Raw genomic sequence first — 19965 nt, 5'->3', positions numbered from 1 at the left:
GAAGTTGTTTTTTTTTTTTTTTTTTTGTAGGAAAACTCTTGTGTCCATGCACATATCCCAAGTGATTAATATAGCTGCCTTGGGAGGATTTGTCTATTGGTTGGATGACAAGACGGGAGTGGAACGCATCACAGTGAAGGGTGAACGACGCTCGGCCGAATTGCAAGATGTGCTCCAGATCACAGATATTCGTGCCGTCTGGACGCCAGATACAAAGCTTCTACGGAATCATACTTGCCTGCATAGTCGAACAAAATGCTCCCACATATGCATAGCCAGCGGCGAGGGCATGGCGAGGACTCGGGACATTTGTTCGTGTCCCAAACATTTGATGCTACTTGAGGATAAAGAGAATTGCGGCGCCTTGCCCGCTTGTGGACCCGATCATTTCACCTGTGTGGCCCCAGTGGCCGGGAATAGTGATATGAACAATGATTGCATACCAGCCAGTTGGCGTTGTGACGGACAAAAGGATTGCCCTGACAAATCGGATGAGGTGGGTTGTCCCAGCTGTCGGCCGGATCAGTTTAGTTGCCAGTCCGGCGAGTGCATAGACAAATCTTTGGTCTGCGATGGCACCACCAATTGTGCCAATGGCCACGATGAGGCTGACTGTTGCAAGAGACCTGGGGAATTCCAGTGCCCTATTAACAAGGTAAGACAGAAGGAGTTTCCCCTCAGAAATGCAAACCGATTAATTTAATTTACGCCGTTTTGTTTCAGCTATGCATTCCCGCCGCTTTGCTCTGTGATAACTGGGAGAATTGTGCCGATGGTGCTGATGAATCACCCGACATTTGTCTACAGCGTCGCATGGCTCCAGCTTCGGATAAGTTGGCCTTTATGATACTGATTGGTGGCACAATGTTTACTATTTTCTCAATTGTGTATTTATTGCAATTTTGCCGCACACGAATTGGCAAGAGCCGGACGGAGCCCAAGGATGATCAAGCCTCGGATCCTTTATCGCCATCGACTCTTAGTAAGTCGCAGAGAGTCTCTAAAATAGCCTCAGTGGCCGATGCCGTGCGCATGTCCACATTAAATTCAAGGAATAGCATGAACTCCTATGATAGAAATCATATCACAGGAGCTTCCAGTTCTACCACAAATGGCAGCAGTATGGTGGCCTATCCCATTAATCCACCACCATCTCCGGCAACACGTTCACGTCGTCCGTATAGACACTATAAGATTATCAATCAGCCACCACCCCCGACTCCATGCTCCACTGACATTTGCGATGAATCGGATTCGAATTATACCAGTAAATCGAATAGTAATAATAGCAATGGAGGAGCCACCAAACATTCATCCAGTTCGGCTGCTGCTTGCCTACAATATGGCTACGATAGTGAGCCATATCCGCCGCCGCCAACGCCGCGATCACATTACCACAGCGATGTGCGTATAGTGCCCGAATCCTCGTGTCCGCCATCGCCATCATCGCGAAGTTCCACATATTTCTCACCATTGCCGCCGCCGCCATCGCCCGTGCAGTCGCCAAGTCGTGGTTTTACGTAACATTTTGAGATATACATGTAGAACAAATATCCCATCCTTTACCCCCTCCTTATGTTCTCCTCCTTTTCGTCCGTTGTGTATTATTTTTTATCTCTAAGTTTGTAGTTTTTTTCTAGTTTGTTTTAAGTTACTATATATAACTAATTTGTATATATATGTGTGTTTAAAATTGGTCATTTAAGGCTTTAACTATTTTTAATTTATGGCAAAGTTAGTACGATCTCGTTAAGTTTCATTTTTTGCCAGCAGATGACGACGAATTGTTCGCAACAATAGACTGCAACAAAAACAAAACAAAATAAAACACTAGCAATTAATTAATTTAATAATAAGCTATTTAATAAGCAACAACAAAAACAACAAATTAATATTCATATCGGTTTTTGTTTTTCCTTCATATATCTACACAAACAAAATAATTCCGTGTGCCAAATTTTAAACCCAACTCAAAAGAAAAACCAGACAAATTATCATCATTTAAAAACCATCAAAAAACATGCAATCATTTTACCTAAAATCTAGTTTAAAAGAGAGGAAATAAATAACCTCAGATTTTAGCATTTAGTTGCCAATTGTATATAGCCAAAATTTTCTCTAATTAATAATAACAAACAAAAAGAAAAACATAAACAAACAAAAAAAAAAAGCAATACTTGTGGCAACACATAAAACACGCCGTAAGCAAAAGTATGGAAAAAATGCAACTAATTCAAATGTCTTCTTAATTGTTATAAACACCAAAAAGTGCCTCAGTAATATTGCGTTTAATATTTTTAATTTTCTCTCTTTCCTAAAATCAGTTTTCTTTTATCATTCATAGATAAATAAAAGTAAAATATCCAATATACGTAGTTACTTTTACTGCAATCATATATATATATTTAAAAACGATATATATATATATATATAAGTATTTATAGTTAATTTTAGTAAACTGAACATGTAAAATTGTATTTTTTAAATATACAGACAAAAAAGTGCAGAATTTTTGAAATTTGAAATCGATTTATTGTTAAGCGCGCGACAATCGATAACTCTTTGTCGACACTGGTGCTCATAGTTGGGTGAGTGGATGAGAAATAAATCGAGTTGGCAGCCCTCGAGTTGGAGAACATTCTATTTATTTACATCCAAATTTCATAATTCTTTTTACAACCTACACGCCCCCGAGTTTTATCAATGAATTATCTTAAATGACTTCCCAAATCTACAGCCAAAAGAAGTTTATACCAACACCACCGGAGAAGGGTTCATTTCCATTGGACCACGAGGGATTGTGCAAGAAGCAATTTCTTATCTACTCCAGGTGAAATATTATTTGTGAGATTAAATTTAAAGCTGGAGAGGATTGCATTGGTTTAATCTTTTAGTTGCTTGCGCCGTAACGCACACGACAATAGCCAGTGCCGGGTGGAGGCTCAAGCTTATCTCGGCTGTCGCATGGAAAACAATTTAATGGAAAAAACTGAATGGTCGAAATTGGGATTCGAGGACAAGCAGAAGGAGCAACAATGAAACCCGAACGTAATGTGATTATTGCAGCCACCGGAAGTGTGGCTACCATTAAACTATCTGCCTTAATAATCGCTTTGAGTGATGAGCAGTTACCCTATAAATTTAATTTAAAAGTTATTATTACCGAAGCAGCCAAACATTTTTTTGAACTAGAGCAAATACCTGAAAATGGTGAGTGTTTCATATCAAAGATTCCTTATCTCAATCTTAATGGGGTAACCTTCTTTTCCAGTTCCTATCTATCATAATCGTGATGAATGGATTAATTGGAATAAACGCGGTGATCCAGTGATCCACATTGATTTGGGCAAATGGGCGGATCTTCTGGTCATCGCCCCACTCAGTGCAAATTCTTTATCCAAAATTGCCTCTGTAAGTGAAATGAAGAGGTCTATTATATTATCTCTTAAAATCTTGATATCTTTGTATTATCTCGTATCAGGGGATTTGTGATAATTTCGTGATGTGTGTTGTACGCGCTTGGGATTTGGAGAAGCCATTACTTTTTGCACCTGCCATGAATACACGCATGTATGATCATCCCATTACAAAGGAGCAAATTGATAAGCTAATCAGTTGGGGTTACAAAGAAATTCCCTGCATTTCCAAGACTCTGATGTGCGGCGACACGGGAAATGGTGCCATGGCAGAGGTCTCGACTATTAAAGATTCTGTTATAGCTGCTTTTCAACTACAACATCCAGCTGAATAAAAAATAATAATAATTTGTTATGAGAAAATAGCTTATTAACATTTATTATATTTATATTTGGTTTCCATATAATTTGCATAAAACTCTGGCGATATCTTAGACATCCTCTTGGACAGATTCCATGGAATTATTTGTCGACTGATTAATGTGAATCAGCGCTTTTTCCGAATCGGTGAGATTAATAAATTTGTTCTTGGATTTTAATTCCTGTTGTATAGACGATAGAAGATCGGGTGAACCACGTCCAGGCTTCATATGGAAACTATCCCGAATATTCTGTTGCTCCTCTTGTTCACACTCGGCTGCTCCATTGACATCCATACAGGGTTCCACAATTGTCTCCATTTGCAGGGATTGACGTTTGCGGCGAAGACGTTTCGATCCCCGTGTAATAAGGACCACAGCAGGTGACTCATACGGCAGAGCTTGGATAACTGTTTGAAGTAGTTTTGGTGCAGATTCTGGTGTCTTAGGATTACCAATAACCACATCTGCCTGCAAAGCACTGCGAACTCTCTCACGTTCCTCTTCACGCTCACGGGCCGCATTCTTACGCATCAATTGGCGGGCACGTTTCTTCAATATGGCCTGGGCATTGGGATAGTATGCAATAACCTCGTTTAAATCCGATTTCGAGAGTACAAACAAATTCGAATAGCCTTTGGAGCGGACATCAGCAGTGCGACGATCGGCTCCATTGATGCCCAGTAAACTGATCTCTCCAAAGACGGAACCCTCGGTGAGAGTGGCTAAGACAACATCACTATTCGGTCCACCCATCACCTGGACTTGGCCCAGTTTAACAATATACATTTCACGACCCACTTCACCCTTTTGGCACACAAAATCGCCGGGCAAAAAGGTCACGGCACGTAATTTCAAGACCAAATCTCGCAGCAAAGCCTCCTCACAATCAGCAAAAAGTTGCACCTTCGATAGGGTTTGAATATGCACAGAGATGGCTATATCGGTCTTTAGATTAATGGGTAAGGCATCCAAGATGTTGGATTCATCTGAAAAAAAAGGTGAGAGTGAGAGATTCTGTATGAAGGAGGAGTTGGTAAAACCTTCAACCTACCTAAAGTTCTCTGTTGCTCCCAGGTGAATTGAAACCACATTTTGACTCTCGATTGAACCTCTTGCGAGAGATTCAGACGTCGCATGTACTCCAAAGTTTCATCTTCTAATTGACGATATTCGTGTTTATTTCTCGTTGCCGTCGATATAATGTCTCTTATTTGACCGATCAGCAGGGCGAAAACAAAGACACCCATTAACCAGGCCACTGTCATGAAGACATACTCCCCCTGACGTTCGGGCTTGGGGTTTTTACCTATAGACGTTGCAGTTTTGGTGGCAAAAGCAAAGCATCTCACATAGGGATGCCCTTTGCCACTGAAGACCCAACGATTCTGACCCAAGCCCTGATAATCACTATAGGCATAGTACAAGGCGGCGGTTATATGAATCATATAGAGCATATAGGTAAGAGTTTTGGCCACTCGCACCTAAAATAGTGAAAAATAATTTACTAAATGTTAATAAGAGAACATTTTTGAGTACAAAACTTACAAAATGCGGCGAAGATATGACTCGATCTAATAGACGAAACACTTCCCAGAAACTTTGTATCTTAAAGAAACGTGGAAAACGTAGCCAAACTGCATTGGTCCCAAGTTTTAGATAAAATAGCTCTAGAGGAAGTAGGGCCAAGAGATCCAGCTAAAAAGATATAATTGTTTATTTAAAATGATCTATAACAGGGAAACAAGGAGAAATTGGCTCACTAAAGTATGCTATATAAAGTCAACTTTTTGCATGTGTTGTAGCCAAAAAGTTGTCCTTGTTCCAAGTATGGTTTTTACACAATTTTTTTATTCATTCACTTTTTTTTCAGTCAAGGGACATGAATTGTTAAAAATATGTCCCTAAAGTGTGCAATAAAACTTAAACTATAAGAAATATGGGGATTTTCTGCATAATTTTACATTCAAACTGTTACATACTTTGAAGAGCACATTGGCAAAGAAGCTCGTATGACTACAACTCACCTTAAATTGCAGTTTTCGCATATAATTCTTGCGCGTTAGATTTTTGTTTTTGACCCAAAAACCCTCGAATAGATACATGACACGATGTTTGAAGAAGACCACATCCAGAAGATAAATAATATCCGCACAGAAATCGCATGCCAACCAGATATTGGTATTCTCTTTGGTTTGAAACGGAAACGAGGCACGCAACGGAATCACCCAGGCATTGTAGAGAAACGACACAGAGACAACACATAACCAGGATATATAGATCTTGCCCTGCGGATCAAGAGTACGTTCATCATTGTTGGCGCCACACAAGCTCGAGCATAGCCAGACATTCGAGCGTGGTGTATCCGCTTCGAAGAGACGGCCACTATGATGCGATGGCGATTGGCCGGCAGGAACCAAACGTATCTTATTCTCCGGCGAGGGATGCAAACTCTTGGTGCTCGAATGCAATATAGATCCTCCAGCAACTGCTCCATTATTGGGCGGTGGCAGAGATGGTGAACTGGCATTACTACTCGACGGTGTTGGCGGTAGTTCTATGCGTGACTTGACCTTATTTGCCCGAGCCGTAAAGCGACGCACCAAATGACGCACTTGATCACGTAGAAATTGCTGACCCTGAGAATCCAAACTGCCCGCACTGCTGCTCGGACGGTGGGCATCCACATCGGATTCCAAAACGGCCACAATTTCACTTTCATTCAGCGAGGAAGAACGTTGCGAACGTCGGCCCAAATTGCGATCCTCATTCTGCAGCTCAGGCGATTCATTGTAACAGATCTGCACATCCTTTTCGTCCTCATCAATGATTGGCTGAGAGCAGGGATCACATTGATCCAGCTCAGGCAATACCACCTGTCCCGTGGCTGCTGCCAATTCTTCAGCTCTCTGGACAGCAATGGGATCCACTTCAGGTTCAATTGGATTTACATGATGGATTGGCACTGCTCCTGGCAGTGGAGTCATTTCAAAACATTCTGGTTCCAACACACGACGTACACTGTCCGGACTGACCAAAGGCTTCTCGTTTTTTAGTATATGCTTGACCAAGGCATGAGTGGCTCCTATATTACTCTGACTGGGCTCCGAATCAACGCATCCAATGCGTCCATTACGAAAATAGAGACGCGAATGATAGAATCTCGGACTATGTGGACGATGCCGGCGTCCAGGAGTCTTAAAGGCATTAATCTTATAGGTGGTCTTCTTCACTGGACTTGGAGTTTTGTTCTCTTTATCCCGACGAGCCGCCTTTTGCTCAAGCTCCCGCTCCCGCTCCTTAAGCTGCAGCTGCAGCTGCTGCTCTTGTGCCTTTTCCTGTTCAAAAATCGCCTCAGTGGCACTTACAAACTGTTCAATCTCTTTGATATCTTTGGATATCTCTTCCAAGCTGCGTCTTACATGAGCCTCCTTCTCCCCGGGACTGGAATACCGACGATGCTCGGATATTTGATTCGGTGTATTGATCACATTCCTCATAAAAGCATGTCGTTCGAGAGTCTCACAGAATTTTGGCGATATCGGTGGCGTTGGTTTCTTTGTGCTCATGGGCGTGGTGGCCATCCTTTTTAGGGGTTTCTTTGGTATATCGTCGTAGGAGAAATTCTCCAAAATATTTGGTGATGATTTCAATAATGATGCGAGCTCCTCGTTGCTACTACGCTGGTTCACCTGCTGTGAATGAGTTCAGAATGAGACAAAAACACAAATGAAACTGAATTTGAATTTTGTACAAATATTTCTGAAGGTAAACCGGCACGCAAATGCAATAAAAACACAAACAACACAAGCAAAAACTGATGCCTCAATATGTGCCTTGCATGCTAATTGAATTCCAATAGATAGCCAACCCCTCTCCCACACACAGACACAATAACAGAGACTTTAATGAACGAGAAGTCTAACGAGGGGGTGAGGTGTAAGCTCATCCATTCATCCATCATTTGGGCAGGCGAAACAGTTGTGGCACGTGCCCTGGCTTTGGTCATCAGTGCAAGGACGTCAAGTTCAAGCATTAACAACAGCAACAAAAGTTCCCTTTTCTTGGAAATCCTTAAGTTCATTATCACCCACACGCAACCTCCCACAACGCTATTGCCCTAACAAGTGATTTGGGTATATGTAAATTCGGGACGATTTGGAAAATTTCAAAGGTAGGTATGACCTATTGACCTGAACATAAAAACATTGATATAAACATCGATACTATCCCATGAAAAGAAAACTGTTTTTGACTTGGCAATACTCCTACTTTAGAGTATTTGTTAGTCGTCTATGCCTAAAGCAATATTTGCTTAAAATGTCTTATTCCCTTTTCACTTACCTTTCGGAAGCGTGCCATTTTGTAGTCAGCAGAGAGGTCACTCAGACAGTTCAAAGTTCAGGGTCTTGGCCAATCAAGTGGAAATACTTGTCGCGTGGCCAACGCGGCGTATGATTAACTAGCAGCAAAAACTAGACACCAGCAGCAGCCTTTACCTCTTATCTATGCATGTCTCATCATCGATTCTGGATCTCTGAAGCTTCTAGCCATATGTTATCTATTGATTTTTCGCGCAGCTGCAATTCGATTGAAAAGAAAAATCAACACATTCAGATTTAAGTTTTTTTTTTTTTTTTGCTTAGTATTGTATTTCTCAATCAACAGGTGGTCAAATATTTGACTTTAATCGAAAAAGGGGAGTAAACTTTAATGGAAAAACTAAAAACTATTTAGATTTGAATTAAATTAGGTAACTAATTTTTATCTTTTCAATTTTTTTTTTAAGTTGTATGGGTTGCAATTTCCCACTTACTTGCAAATGAAAAAATTACGCAGTTATGTGGTTAAATATAAATGCCAGAACAATGCAAAATATAAACTGAATGGATTGAAGGTGGTCTCTGAGTCAGTCAGGACCATCAGCTGATGTGAAATTGTCTGTGGTCGAAATTGGCGCAGGCGCTGTAAATCTAATTCCAGTGAACTACAGTGGCTCGAAAGACAGTTAAAAAGCAAGGCAAGAGACGACGGACTGAAATGCCAGTATGTTGAATATGGAACCAGTTATTTTTGAATGTCTTGGAGGAGTGAAAATATCGTTATTCAGAAAGTTACAAAAAAAGTTACAAAATCTAAAAATGATTTCAACAAGAACTACCATCATTATAGAAACAACAATAGAAACTTTTTTAAAAGTTGACCAATGTCTTTTTTATAGCTTTTCATTTAAAGATTAAGGGTCATATATAATGAAATTATCGTTATTTGTATTCTAACACTTACATTTTTTGAACTTAGTTAAAATTAACCCCAAAATATTGCGATAAGAGCTTAATACAGTATTTTTCTCATAGTGTCGACATTTTTCAAATCGAGAGGTTGAGGATAAATTTTCGGGGAGGGTTCGATCAAAAAATCTGGAGTTTTACCTTGATAATTTCAGTAATTTTGTCATGAAGGCATATTGTTGCTAGTTGTGGTTAAAAGGTCCGATAAAAGTTAAAAATGTTTCGAAATCGTGGACTCCCTGTTTGGATCTGTCCATGCTTAAGGCTTATGATTGAATGTTATAAAATTTTATTCCGATTGCAAACCTTACACAGAAGGCAAATGGCGATGGACTGTTCCCATTAAAGCTAGTAAAATTTCGATTAAAAAAAAAAAATAATCTCTAGTTTGAACAAGAAATTGTTTAATGGGTATTTGTCTATACAATCAAGCAGAATATAATTCCAATTGTTAGTATATATACTTGTATAGTTTAACTTAAAAGAGTTCATATTGACTTGGCCTTAGATTAACCACACGCAATCAATCAGTAGGTCATCAAACTAAACAAACTTATAGAGTTCATTTGGTGCTTTGTGAATTCTTAAAATCAATAAATATTAATTGATAAAATAAAGTCAGTATACTTAACATTGAGAAAGACGTCTGGGCATCTTTTAGGGACCTATTTTTGGGTTCTTGAAATAACTATACGTATAAACCTGGCACCTTTTGCTGTTGCTTTTGAAATAATCTTCTTCAGAAGATTGACTTGGAACCGACTTTATCGAATGTTTTGATACATTTTGTAGCTCAAGTATATAAATAGCCATATATTTATTCTAAATTTTGAAAGTTTTACTCCATTTAATATGAACAATGACCACATTGTTTTATCTGTGTATTGGATAAGTATTGGATAAGTAGCAAGCTTGAATTTTAAGCCAAAGAAAAAAAGGTTTTGCAATTGCTATGCCAGGTGCTGTTATTATGGAATTGGTACAACTTTGCCCTCTAAAATATGCAATAAATAGTTAAAGATTTCGCCTTTGGAACCCCATAAAGAAATTTTGACATAAAAGAACTGAGACAAGACCAAATTTATGAAAACGATAAATACTCTTGCTTAGTTTTGCAGTCCATTGCATACTTTAGGGGCCTTGATTTCTCCTAGATATGCCCATAGCCAAGTGCTAGAATTGCCTCACAACGACTTTGCCTTAAACTTACCTTGTAAGTGCCTAGTTAACCACCTACCCAAATCCAAATCTTAAAAATTGGTCGTAAATTTCCCAGAGAGTGATAAACAGTTTAGTAAATTCCGTGTAATATTTTAAGCATTACGAGACGAGTTTTGTTTATGGTGAGTTTTTTTTTTGTCATTTTATTTAATGTATATATGTATATATATGTATATATATATAATATTCCATTCAGCTCTACATTTACAATTACATATTTGTAATATTTGTTGGTTTTTTCCTCATTTTTTTGTTTGTTTTTTGTTTGTTTAAATTACATATAATATATATATGTAGCATATACATATATACTTATACATATATATTAAAATGTATATATAACCTTTTTTTTGTTGTTTTCTTTGTTTTTTTTTTTTTTTATTATTTTGTAATTCAAAGTGAAAACGTCTGCTAAAAGGACGATCGAACCTTTAAGGATTCGTTATTCTTTTTTTCTGCTAATGCATTTTAAACATTTACAATTATATAAGCCCAAGAAAAGAAGATCTCTGTATATATGTTTTTTTTTGGGGAGGGGAACAGGATCCTTGGTTGTTTTTGGATGGGCTGGGATTTCTGGGTGGTAGCCGGGGGCGGAAATATATTTATACTTGTATTTGTATATGTAAGTAAGTATGTAGAAATGTATGTGTGTGTGTGTGTGTGTAAATGGTGTGTAGATGTTTTTTACGTACAAACCTAGAAAGAAAATTTGTTGTTTGTTTTTCGACTGGAAATTATGTATTTAACTTATTTTTATGGGGGAGGAGGAGGTTTTTTTTCTTGTTTTCTTTTTTTTTTAGGTTTGCTTTAAGTTTTACGGTTTGTATATATATTTTTTTATAATTTTCTTAATTTTTTTTCTTGCTCATTCTTTACTTAAAAAATTACATTAATAAAATGTATTTTAAAACTGATGCAAAGAGTCTTCTTTGTATTATTTTTTATTTTTGTTTGTATTGTGGGGAGGAGGGAGGAGAAAGTGGTGGAGTGGATGGTTTTTGGGTATGTGTGTGTGTGTGGTTTTGTGGTTGATCTACTCGCTCTCATCGTCCTCTTCTTCCTCGGAGGAATCTTTCTTCTTGGCCTTCTTTGGCGCTGGCTTGTTGGCAATCTTCTTTCGCTTCTTTGGCGCACCGGAATCGGTGCCACCATTTGCCTCGTACTCCTTAACTGCCTTGTTATATTCTTCCTTCTGTTTGATGGCTTTCTGTTCCCATTCCTAAGGAATATTAAACAGACATCGGTTATAGAAATTGATATTATCATTTTGTTTAGTTTTTTTTATTACTACTACTTACCGTCTTATCCTTAAGGCCGCGCCACAGTTCACCGCCACGTTTTGCAATATCTGTGACCTTGCTGCCAGGATTATCTTTTTTGATCTGTTCACGATTCTCGTTGAGCCACAGCATATAGGCTGACAGAGGTCTCTTTGGACGTTCACCGCTCATATTGATGGTTTTTTTTTTGTCGTTTATAACTTTGACTCTAAAGAATTCTGCAATAGAAGAAGGAACATTTAGTTAATCAAATTGTAGAATAAAGCTTTTTAATTTCTTAAATATTCTTCTGTGTTTCACCTTAATACTAAGTTTTAAGAATAGTTTATACTTTAATTAACAAAAGATTCTGCTCTTAACAAGTCCTGGGCATTATTTTATTTAACAATCTCACATCCCTCTTACTTGAAGGTTCAAGCGCCTTAAAACACAAAACGAGGCCCTTTCAAGGCACTTCCATATGTTACAGTTGTTCGATCTGTCTGAGGTTCGACAAATGTTTTTTGTGTATTCAAAAGTACTTTAAGTAGAAAAACTTGTATGAACAATGAGTATAATTTACTAAGAAACAGATAGACCCTTTTTATTATACCCTCAGTAAGTGTATTAAAAAAATAAACAGAAATCGAAATTTAACAATTGCATATTGGCCGTCAGGCAAAACAAATAATAATTAAATTCCAATAAATTGCATTAATGGGAACTGTACAAAAGTTCTCTGAAACTCGCACACACACACATCAATACACACACCAACACTTATGTATATACGATTGCAATTCTCATTTTATATGTATATAATGCATTTATTTATGCAATTTATGTATTGGTATTTATTTTGTATGCGAAATAATTCCAATTTACTTTTGATCCTGTTGATGGGTGAGAAATTGAAATGCCCTGGGCTGCGGGTTTTGGGGGGGGTTATGCTCTTATGCATGTATATATATACCCCACTTTGTATATAATGTAATTATATATAATTGACTTCCAGTGGTCAGCTTCTCTACCTAGCTTTTCCTATACATATACATTAATAGACGCATATGTATATGGTGTGAGTGTGTGTGTATGTGCTTGTGTTATGTAGCCTTTGAACTCTGTCTTAAGGGTTAGATTAAAAACGATTGACTAAGAGGTTTGAGTGAACAAGAAACCACACACAAACACAAAATGCAACTTAAGTAGCAAATTAAATTGTTGTGGCTATCAAATTTGATATACGTTTTGAATAGCTAATTTCGTATTAGACAAAAATTAATCCACCTAGTTTGAATATCTACATAAATGCCAGTTGAAATAGTTCAAGACTTATGGGTGATTTACATATATACAGATTTTTTTTTAAACTAACTACCCAACTAGCTAAATCTCTAATCAAGCCATGAATCAATCCAGAAAACACAATTCTTTAAAAAGGCAGATGTATTCCGATCAGAAAGTACCAAGAAAACGCTTTAATATCAAGTTTAATCACCTTACCTCTTAAAATGAGGTCGAACGATTCGCTTAGTCAGATAGACTAGCAAAAGAAGGAATATGGCATATCTAGAATGGCTGTGATTCTCTAGGAGATTAAGAATATATATATATTCTTTATAGAGTCGCCAATGTGATGTTCTCTGCATTAAGAAAGGATAACTAATAATACGATCTAGCCAATTCAGAAAGAAGTAAGGCCCATTTAAATGAACTAAACATATGGACTCGACTTTTGATGTTTCTTAAGAATAGTTTATAATAAATTTCTAGCTGCTTTCTTTTTCTTACTTTATAATTATTTCAAATGGAAATTAAATTTTATTTAAAATTCAATTGAAATGTTTTCTAAACGTTGAAATCATCTTTAACCAACTTAAATGCACTTGACCTAGATATGAGCAAATGGAGTTAACAGCTGAGAAAATGCACGAGACGATGGTCTCTTGGTTGTTGTTTTTGTTATTGCGACGACAACAACAAGGATAACGATGTGAATTGGGTTAGCAAACGACTTGAACACAGTCTAAAAGTGGAGGTAGATAGGTAGGTAGGTAGGATACAACCACACAGACAGACAGACAGACAGACAGAAAGAGAGACAGACAAGATAGACAAGCGAAACATAAATCAACAGGGAGTTGGCATATCAATCACACCTCTCCTAGCTAAAGTTGGACGCACACAACAACGTCATCATCATTATCATCATCAACAACGACAACTGGCCACCGTTCTGTGTGTGTGTGTGTGTGCCTATTAGCCTGGAGGAGTCTGTTGGCAGAAGGCGTCATCATTTTGTTGCTATTTTCACGCGTCTCGCGCACACGCATATCCTTCACACAAACACCAGAAACACACACACACACACACAAAACACGTGATGCAGCAGCAAGGATTCATTCCTCTTCTTACCAAGGCAACCTAGAAAATCGAAAGCGAAATTTATGCTCCATGTCTGGGTGGCAAAACACATACACACACAAACACATTTGTATATCGTTAGATATATGTGACTGAGTGGGTGGTTTAGGTTTGGGCTTAGGAGAAGTGCATAAAGAAGATTGGATGAGTGGAAAAATCAAAGTTTTGATACCATCATGGGTCATTTGCAAATCAAAATTAACTCACTTTAAAATAAATAAAAATTAAGAAGAAACTTTTATACAAGTTGAGACAAAAATCAATTGATTTTCCCCACAAACACAAACAAAATACGCATATAAAGAGAAAATGTTACGCATACGCAGCGTATTACGTGGGGCATAATAAATACTTGGAAAAAGGCAAGTCTCATTTTAAATGGCATATGAAATGAGATGGGCAGAAAGGACAGACCACCCAAGCAACCGTTTCTAGATCTAAAATTGAAAAAGCCAACGACAACGACGACGACGACGTCGATGTCTACGTCGCTGTCAACGCTCTGGCGCTTAGTATCTCTGCCGACGTCGCTGTCATCAACAACTGGAAATTGTAGACTGGAAGGAACGAAAAATAAGAGATGTAAGTTCGTTCTCAATTGTCTCATGGAGGAAATTTTTTATGGGTCCCTCTCTCTACACCGCACCACCCCAATAAACACTTTAACCGAAAAATGAGTCAGCAGCGACGTCGACAGCGCTGCTCCGAGTGGTTGTTCCTGCTGCCGTTGGCGCTGCAACCACCCGAACAAGATTCACGCTAGTGCGCAGTAACAGCATTCGATAGATACTTTGACTGGGATTTGCGCAGTGGAAAGCAAAATGGAACAACCGTTATATGTACAGCCAGTCGTATGTAAGCAATGTTTCAGGCATTTACCGTTAAAAAAAAGGTTGAACCGAGAGAGAGACACACAGCAACACAGACACACACACACAGGCACACACAGCCCTCCGTGAACGCACAGTGGTGACTTTTAATGGCAAAAAAGGATACATACCTTAAATCTATGTACATAGCCCGTAAATGTGGGCTATAAATATGTCTCTGGCGCTTTCGGACAGTGTATTGGCGTCAAAAAGTACAGTACAAATAATCAACTTATATTATTCTTATTAAATCCATTCAAATTTTAACAAAACTTTAAACAGAAACTTCACAACAATCCCAATAAATGAAACCCAAAAGTATTTTTCCTGCAGGGCCTACTAACTTTTCTACAAAAATTTGCCTACAAATTTTAAATAATTGTGAAAATAGGAATGAAAAAAGTACTAGGAATATCATCACATAAAATTCTAGGTGTTGAAATCATTTCCCTTTTTATTAAATTGACTTCTTGTGTGATAATTCGATGGCGCATGTCAATTTTAGCCTTAACATATTGAATAAAGAAATTAAAAATACAAATACTTGTGAAGTCATTTATGGAATTAAAGAATTGTTTGCAACTCTAACTCGAATGAAGATTTTCAATACTGGTTATTAGGCTTTTAGAATGATTACGATTATAAAGTTTTAAATACTAGATATGAGAAAAAATTTTTGAAAATATTGATTTGATTTGGTAACGAATGATTTGTTTCTTCCCTTCTTTTTATAAACCTAAAACACTAGATGAAGAAGTATGTATCTATTGCCTTAAGGATCTTTTCAGTTTATCTTAGCATCCTTTAGGTCTAGATAAAGATTTGTTTCCGTTACCTACAAACGAACTATCTTCTTCTCGAGTATAATACTTTTGTCCTTCCATAAGGAAACTTTTTCCTTACCATCACCTTTAACCTTAAGGTGAGACATTTCTAAAATCAAAGACTTTTAAACCTTTAAATGAAATAACCTTCTTCCATTTCCTTGCTATATTTCAAATTCATTCATAACCATTTGAAATCAACATTTGTTAGCTTTAAACAAAGAGATCGTCTTCTTGTTGATCCTTTAATACGGAGCTTTTAGTGCACTGATAAGTTAACCAAGCTTTATTCTAATCAATTAACAAGTCAATAATGTGAACAAAATTTACACTAAATAGAGATAACGACAAACGTAGATTCGTTAACTTTCGTCGTTTGTCAATAATTTATTACAAAATCATTTCGATTAACCTTCAGTGCACACGGGAATATCAACAACAATGAAGAAAAATGGCGCGAAAAGAGCTTTATAACTGTAAAATGCAAGCTTCTTACGCTCAGTAGACGCGTAGGTGTGGGTCTGTGTGTGTTTGTGTAAGAGTGTATGAGTGTATATTGAGGGGGGGTATATAAAAAAAAAAAACAACACAACACTTTTGGCGGCATTTTTAGTTTCTGCTGCGATGCGAGAAGAAGGCAACACGCGAAAATGCGCGCGAGGAAGGAAAAACAAGAATAACAAACGGAAATGGAGAAAATGTGTGGCGATGAGAGGCAAAAGAGAAAGAAAGGAAACTCACAACATCCTCTTATGACAGCTTTACAATTTCGAAAGAGATCTTTAAGAAATCCAAGCATATCGATCTTCTAAAACCTTACCCATTCAATTCAAACCTGCCACCCATTTGCCCCATTGCCCCCTAAGAAACCCATGGAAACATTGCAAAATGCATTCTAATGCAAAATAAACAGACGAAACGTGACCAGCGACAAGTGAAGCGATTTGGCGACACTTTTACCCGGACATGTGACTGGGTCTAAGAGTCAGGCGGAAGCCTCGCGCGGGTGCCACAAATCCTGCCCGAGCGGGGGACTGAGTGAGAGAACAAGAGAAATGAGATGTCGACAGGTGGCTGATGGCTATAACACAAAAAGTCAACTTAGATTTTGACCAGAAGGACTAACAGCTAACCACATACATGTTTGTACGTTGGTTACAGTGCCTTGCAAAAGTTTGACAACCAATCATAAAATATACAATGCAAGCGAAGGTAGTTTTGAATGAAGAGATCTCAAATCAGTTACTTTGAGTAGGAAATATTTCTAAAATAGCCATTTAAGCTGTAAATTATTAATTTCCTCCAAATTCGCCAATGACAACAATTAATCACAAATTATTAATACAATTAACTTAATATTCAATTGATTTTTTGCTCTACAAATGCTTAATGAAACGTAAAACAATTGTTTTTTAATGCCATATTCGTTCAACCATATTTAGCTAATCAACAAAAAATTTACTGATAAGAATCATGACAGGGGCGAAAACAAAAAAACACATGCTGTACTACGAATTTGACGCTCACTGTAATGGGGCCAGTAAAACGTTAAACGAGAATCGACTAATGACAAAATTATACTCATATTCCAAAACGTATCTGTATCTACATATATGTTTGTACGTACATTTTTGCCTTGGCTTTACACTTTTGCTTCACTTGCTGCTTCTTGGCCCGGCCACTGAACAGCGATGTGATGATGATGAAAAATCTACCTCATACAAAACACAGGCGAAAAACCCGAACAAAATGTACTGCGAGCGTCTATAGAAAACTGAACTGAACTGAAATTCAACTGAAGCAGCTGTACCCAAGGCATACACAGAGAGTAGAGCGACCACGACAACGACGACGGCGACGAACAAGCGACGAGACCATCAAATAGTCAGTACAGGCGGCAGCTAAAGCAAAAGTATCTGTATCTGAGAGTCGAACGAACGACCAGCCATACAGCCATACAGCTATACAGGCAGCCAGCCATACAGCCAGCCAGCCAGCCAGGCCAGGCCAACCAACCAACCAACAAACAGCAGCAACGTAAAGTGAGTGAGTGAGTCGAGAGAGCGGAGAGTGAAGTGGGGGCAGTGGTGTGAGGGCGACAGCCGCAGCCACATCGAATGTATTACAGTGCTGGTCGCAACGAGTGTGTACAGAGAGAGAGAAAGAGCACAAGCAAGCGAGCGAAGCCCTCTATGTATCTGTATCTGCTGCGGTGAACGAATACAGACACCGACCCAAAAAATCGTTCCAGCTGCTTGCCAATGGAGAATACAAAATTGCTCACAGAGCGCATGCACAGTGCTGGCGCTGAATATTGGAAGAGCCCAAAAGCAAAATAGATGGTATATACATAAACAAAGATAAAGTTAAAAACTCAGTTTAGCAAGTAAAATAAGATGCATTTCTGGCAACTTTTTTAACACACTGATACTAAAAGGAAGAGACAATTTTTAGAAGTTGAGACTAAAGAACGTAAACGATGGAATGAAGAAATACATAATTAGGAGCTTTAATTTTAACTGTAAGATTATAAACGTTTTGGGATATATCTTTGAAATCTTTGGGATAAAAAGGTTTACAATTTTGTATTTTAATTTACAAGTTTTGTTTTCAGAGATATAATGATGAAATAGCCGGCCGATTTCCAGTTCGTTTGGCATTGTGTCATTGATTTTTGCCGCGACTGTACCTCATAATAGTACTGTGTGTGTCTGCCTGCTGTTTGCCTGCCTTCTGGCTGGCTGCCTGCTTATATTGCTCACCCATATACATATACAGAGATATGTATATATATATATATATAGTTATATATGTGTGTGTGTTTGTATAAAAGCGTGGAGCGAGTTTTGTGCGAACGAAACGAAATGAAATGCCAGTAGCATTTGGCGGCGACGGAGGCGCCGCTGCCAGTTCACCCCTCCCCACCCCCTCCGACCCCACCCCGCCGCTCCACATCACCTACACTAAATGTTTACCCCTAGAGCCCGCCTCGCTGTTGCCCATTTTGACGCCCACCTGCCCCTCCCCCCTCTCCACTCTCTTTCGCTCACATCACCCTTCCCCCCTTTACTGCCTTCCCCCCGCATTCCTAACTCTCTATCTCTGTCTCTTTCACACTCTCTCTTTCTCTTAGTCCCCCTCTCCTTCTCTTTCTCTATCTTTCTCTATCACTTTCTGCCTCTTAAAGACAAACAACACAAAAAAAAAAACAACAAAAACAATTTTACAACTTTACAAAATAATCAAAAATCTACAAAAAAAATCGAATTAATTTTTGTCTTAATATTATTAATTTCCAACCTCTTTTGACCTCTGCAACTCTCTGCCCCTCTCCCGGTAAAGTTTTTATATTCCGTTCGATTTTCAAATAATAACCGTCAATATAAATTGCGCGCCCGCCATTCAAAAATTTGAAATTTCAATGACTACACCGCCAACGACTACTACCAACCAAACTGAACCAAACCAAAACCAGAGACCCCAAGAACACAAAAATGAGAAAGAAAAAACGTACAGAAAAATCGCACCAGAGCCACATTGAGGCGCTCCTCCATACAAAAATGTACCACAGAACTGGCCGATCAGAAATTGGGTCGTTTAGTTTATTTAGCAAAATTTATATAATAAATGACCGAAATGATGGGACATTTTGATCAATATATCTAGCGAATTTAATGATAAATCAATCATAGTGAAACACTTTGCACTCACCCGTATAAAATAGTCGCGAAAATTGCGTTTCAATTTGGCTAACCAAAGCAAAAAATATGTTGTATTTTTCTTCTGGGTTGTGTATATAAAAATTTTTTTCTTTTTTGCTTCAGCCAACACACCACACACACAGAAAATCGTTCACAGAAGCGCGTTCGCTTTATAAAATTTTCTTCTACTATACTGCAACCAAAAAAAACCCAAGTCTTTTCGGTTTTGCCTTGCTTTGCCTTGCCTTGCCTTGCTAGTTGTATGTAGTACGTAGTACAGCTTTTGCCTTCAGTGGAATACAGAACGAATGCCCAGCTATAGTCAGAGCACCAGAGCCAAAGCCAGATACCAGCCAGCTACAAATTTCAGTACCGAAGCATAGCCGAGTACGACGCAAACGCAGGCAAATGTATGTGTGTGTGTGTGTGGGTGTGTGTATCTGTGTGTGTGTGTGCCTATATGGGAAACTCACACACCGATTGTATGTAACTGAACTGTATCTGTGTATATCAGCCCTGGTTGTTATTTAACATGTATTGGTGACTTATTTGTGAATGTATGTGTATCTCTGTCTCTGTATGCGAGGTACTGTAGCTG

The 19965-nt window shown here is 38.2% G+C and overlaps 5 protein-coding genes across 8 annotated transcripts in view; 3 read left to right on the top strand and 2 right to left on the bottom strand.

Annotated features, from left to right (window-relative positions):
- The window catches only part of arr (low-density lipoprotein receptor-related protein 6), a 41457-nt gene extending 39088 nt beyond the window's left edge, over nucleotides 1–2369 (top strand). For both annotated transcript variants that reach the window (XM_068288480.1, XM_068288481.1), the window contains exons 6-7: nucleotides 31–655; nucleotides 724–2369. In XM_068288480.1, the coding sequence (XP_068144581.1) occupies nucleotides 31–655; nucleotides 724–1524 (1426 nt within the window). In that variant the 3' untranslated portion in view covers nucleotides 1525–2369. The remainder of the gene's footprint in view (nucleotides 1–30; nucleotides 656–723) is intronic.
- Nucleotides 2370–2619: 250 nt separating this feature from the next.
- Nucleotides 2620–3049, top strand: LOC137575819 (uncharacterized). Its single transcript, XM_068288529.1, has 2 exons — nucleotides 2620–2830; nucleotides 2895–3049. The coding sequence occupies exons 1-2, from the start codon at nucleotides 2718–2720 to the stop codon at nucleotides 3037–3039; spliced, it is 258 nt and encodes an 85-aa protein (XP_068144630.1). The 5' UTR covers nucleotides 2620–2717; the 3' UTR covers nucleotides 3040–3049.
- On the top strand, nucleotides 3036–3779 carry Ppcdc (phosphopantothenoylcysteine decarboxylase). Its single transcript, XM_068288518.1, has 3 exons — nucleotides 3036–3210; nucleotides 3272–3411; nucleotides 3482–3779. Exons 1-3 carry the CDS (start codon nucleotides 3036–3038, stop codon nucleotides 3749–3751), a joined length of 585 nt encoding a protein of 194 aa, XP_068144619.1. The 3' UTR covers nucleotides 3752–3779.
- Nucleotides 3765–8672, bottom strand: CngB (Cyclic nucleotide-gated ion channel subunit B). Of its 2 annotated transcripts, none has more exons than XM_068288482.1 (6): nucleotides 8592–8672; nucleotides 8120–8355; nucleotides 5803–7470; nucleotides 5324–5473; nucleotides 4830–5259; nucleotides 3765–4764 (listed from the first exon to the last, which is right to left on the bottom strand). In XM_068288482.1, exons 2-6 carry the CDS (start codon nucleotides 8135–8137, stop codon nucleotides 3848–3850), a joined length of 3183 nt encoding a protein of 1060 aa, XP_068144583.1. In that variant the 5' UTR covers nucleotides 8138–8355; nucleotides 8592–8672; the 3' UTR covers nucleotides 3765–3847. The 2 variants fall into 2 exon arrangements, with proteins under 2 accessions (XP_068144583.1, XP_068144584.1); XM_068288483.1 differs by having other exon boundaries at nucleotides 5803–7467.
- Nucleotides 8673–11073: 2401 nt separating this feature from the next.
- Nucleotides 11074–19662, bottom strand: HmgZ (HMG protein Z). Of its 2 annotated transcripts, none has more exons than XM_068288523.1 (3): nucleotides 19378–19662; nucleotides 11589–11788; nucleotides 11074–11509 (listed from the first exon to the last, which is right to left on the bottom strand). In XM_068288523.1, exons 2-3 carry the CDS (start codon nucleotides 11739–11741, stop codon nucleotides 11324–11326), a joined length of 339 nt encoding a protein of 112 aa, XP_068144624.1. In that variant the 5' UTR covers nucleotides 11742–11788; nucleotides 19378–19662; the 3' UTR covers nucleotides 11074–11323. The 2 variants fall into 2 exon arrangements, with proteins under 2 accessions (XP_068144624.1, XP_068144626.1); XM_068288525.1 differs by lacking the exon at nucleotides 19378–19662 and adding an exon at nucleotides 17294–17447.
- Between the last annotated feature and the right edge of the window lie 303 nt (nucleotides 19663–19965).

This window comes from Drosophila tropicalis, unplaced genomic scaffold (assembly GCF_018151085.1).
Source record: "Drosophila tropicalis isolate 14030-0801.00 unplaced genomic scaffold, ASM1815108v1 contig_593, whole genome shotgun sequence".
Taxonomy (NCBI): Eukaryota; Metazoa; Arthropoda; class Insecta; order Diptera; family Drosophilidae; genus Drosophila; species Drosophila tropicalis.
Note: the sequence above shows the minus strand (reverse complement) of the source record. Positions and strands in the feature narration are given on the sequence as shown.

Coding starts and splice junctions, on each gene's coding strand:
- Ppcdc (XM_068288518.1), top strand. CDS start 3,036: ATGAAACCCGAACGTAATGTGATTATTGCAGCCACCGGAAGTGTGGCT. Junction 3,211..3,271: donor AGAGCAAATACCTGAAAATG/GTGAGTGTTTCA, acceptor CTTCTTTTCCAG/TTCCTATCTATCATAATCGT. Junction 3,412..3,481: donor CTTTATCCAAAATTGCCTCT/GTAAGTGAAATG, acceptor ATCTCGTATCAG/GGGATTTGTGATAATTTCGT.
- LOC137575819 (XM_068288529.1), top strand. CDS start 2,718: ATGACTTCCCAAATCTACAGCCAAAAGAAGTTTATACCAACACCACCG. Junction 2,831..2,894: donor CAATTTCTTATCTACTCCAG/GTGAAATATTAT, acceptor TTAATCTTTTAG/TTGCTTGCGCCGTAACGCAC.
- HmgZ (XM_068288523.1), bottom strand. CDS start 11,741: ATGAGCGGTGAACGTCCAAAGAGACCTCTGTCAGCCTATATGCTGTGG. Junction 11,510..11,588: donor GCGGCCTTAAGGATAAGACG/GTAAGTAGTAGT, acceptor AATATTCCTTAG/GAATGGGAACAGAAAGCCAT.
- CngB (XM_068288482.1), bottom strand. Junction 5,474..5,802: donor TGCGAAAACTGCAATTTAAG/GTGAGTTGTAGT, acceptor ATATCTTTTTAG/CTGGATCTCTTGGCCCTACT. Junction 4,765..4,829: donor GGAGCAACAGAGAACTTTAG/GTAGGTTGAAGG, acceptor CTTTTTTTTCAG/ATGAATCCAACATCTTGGAT.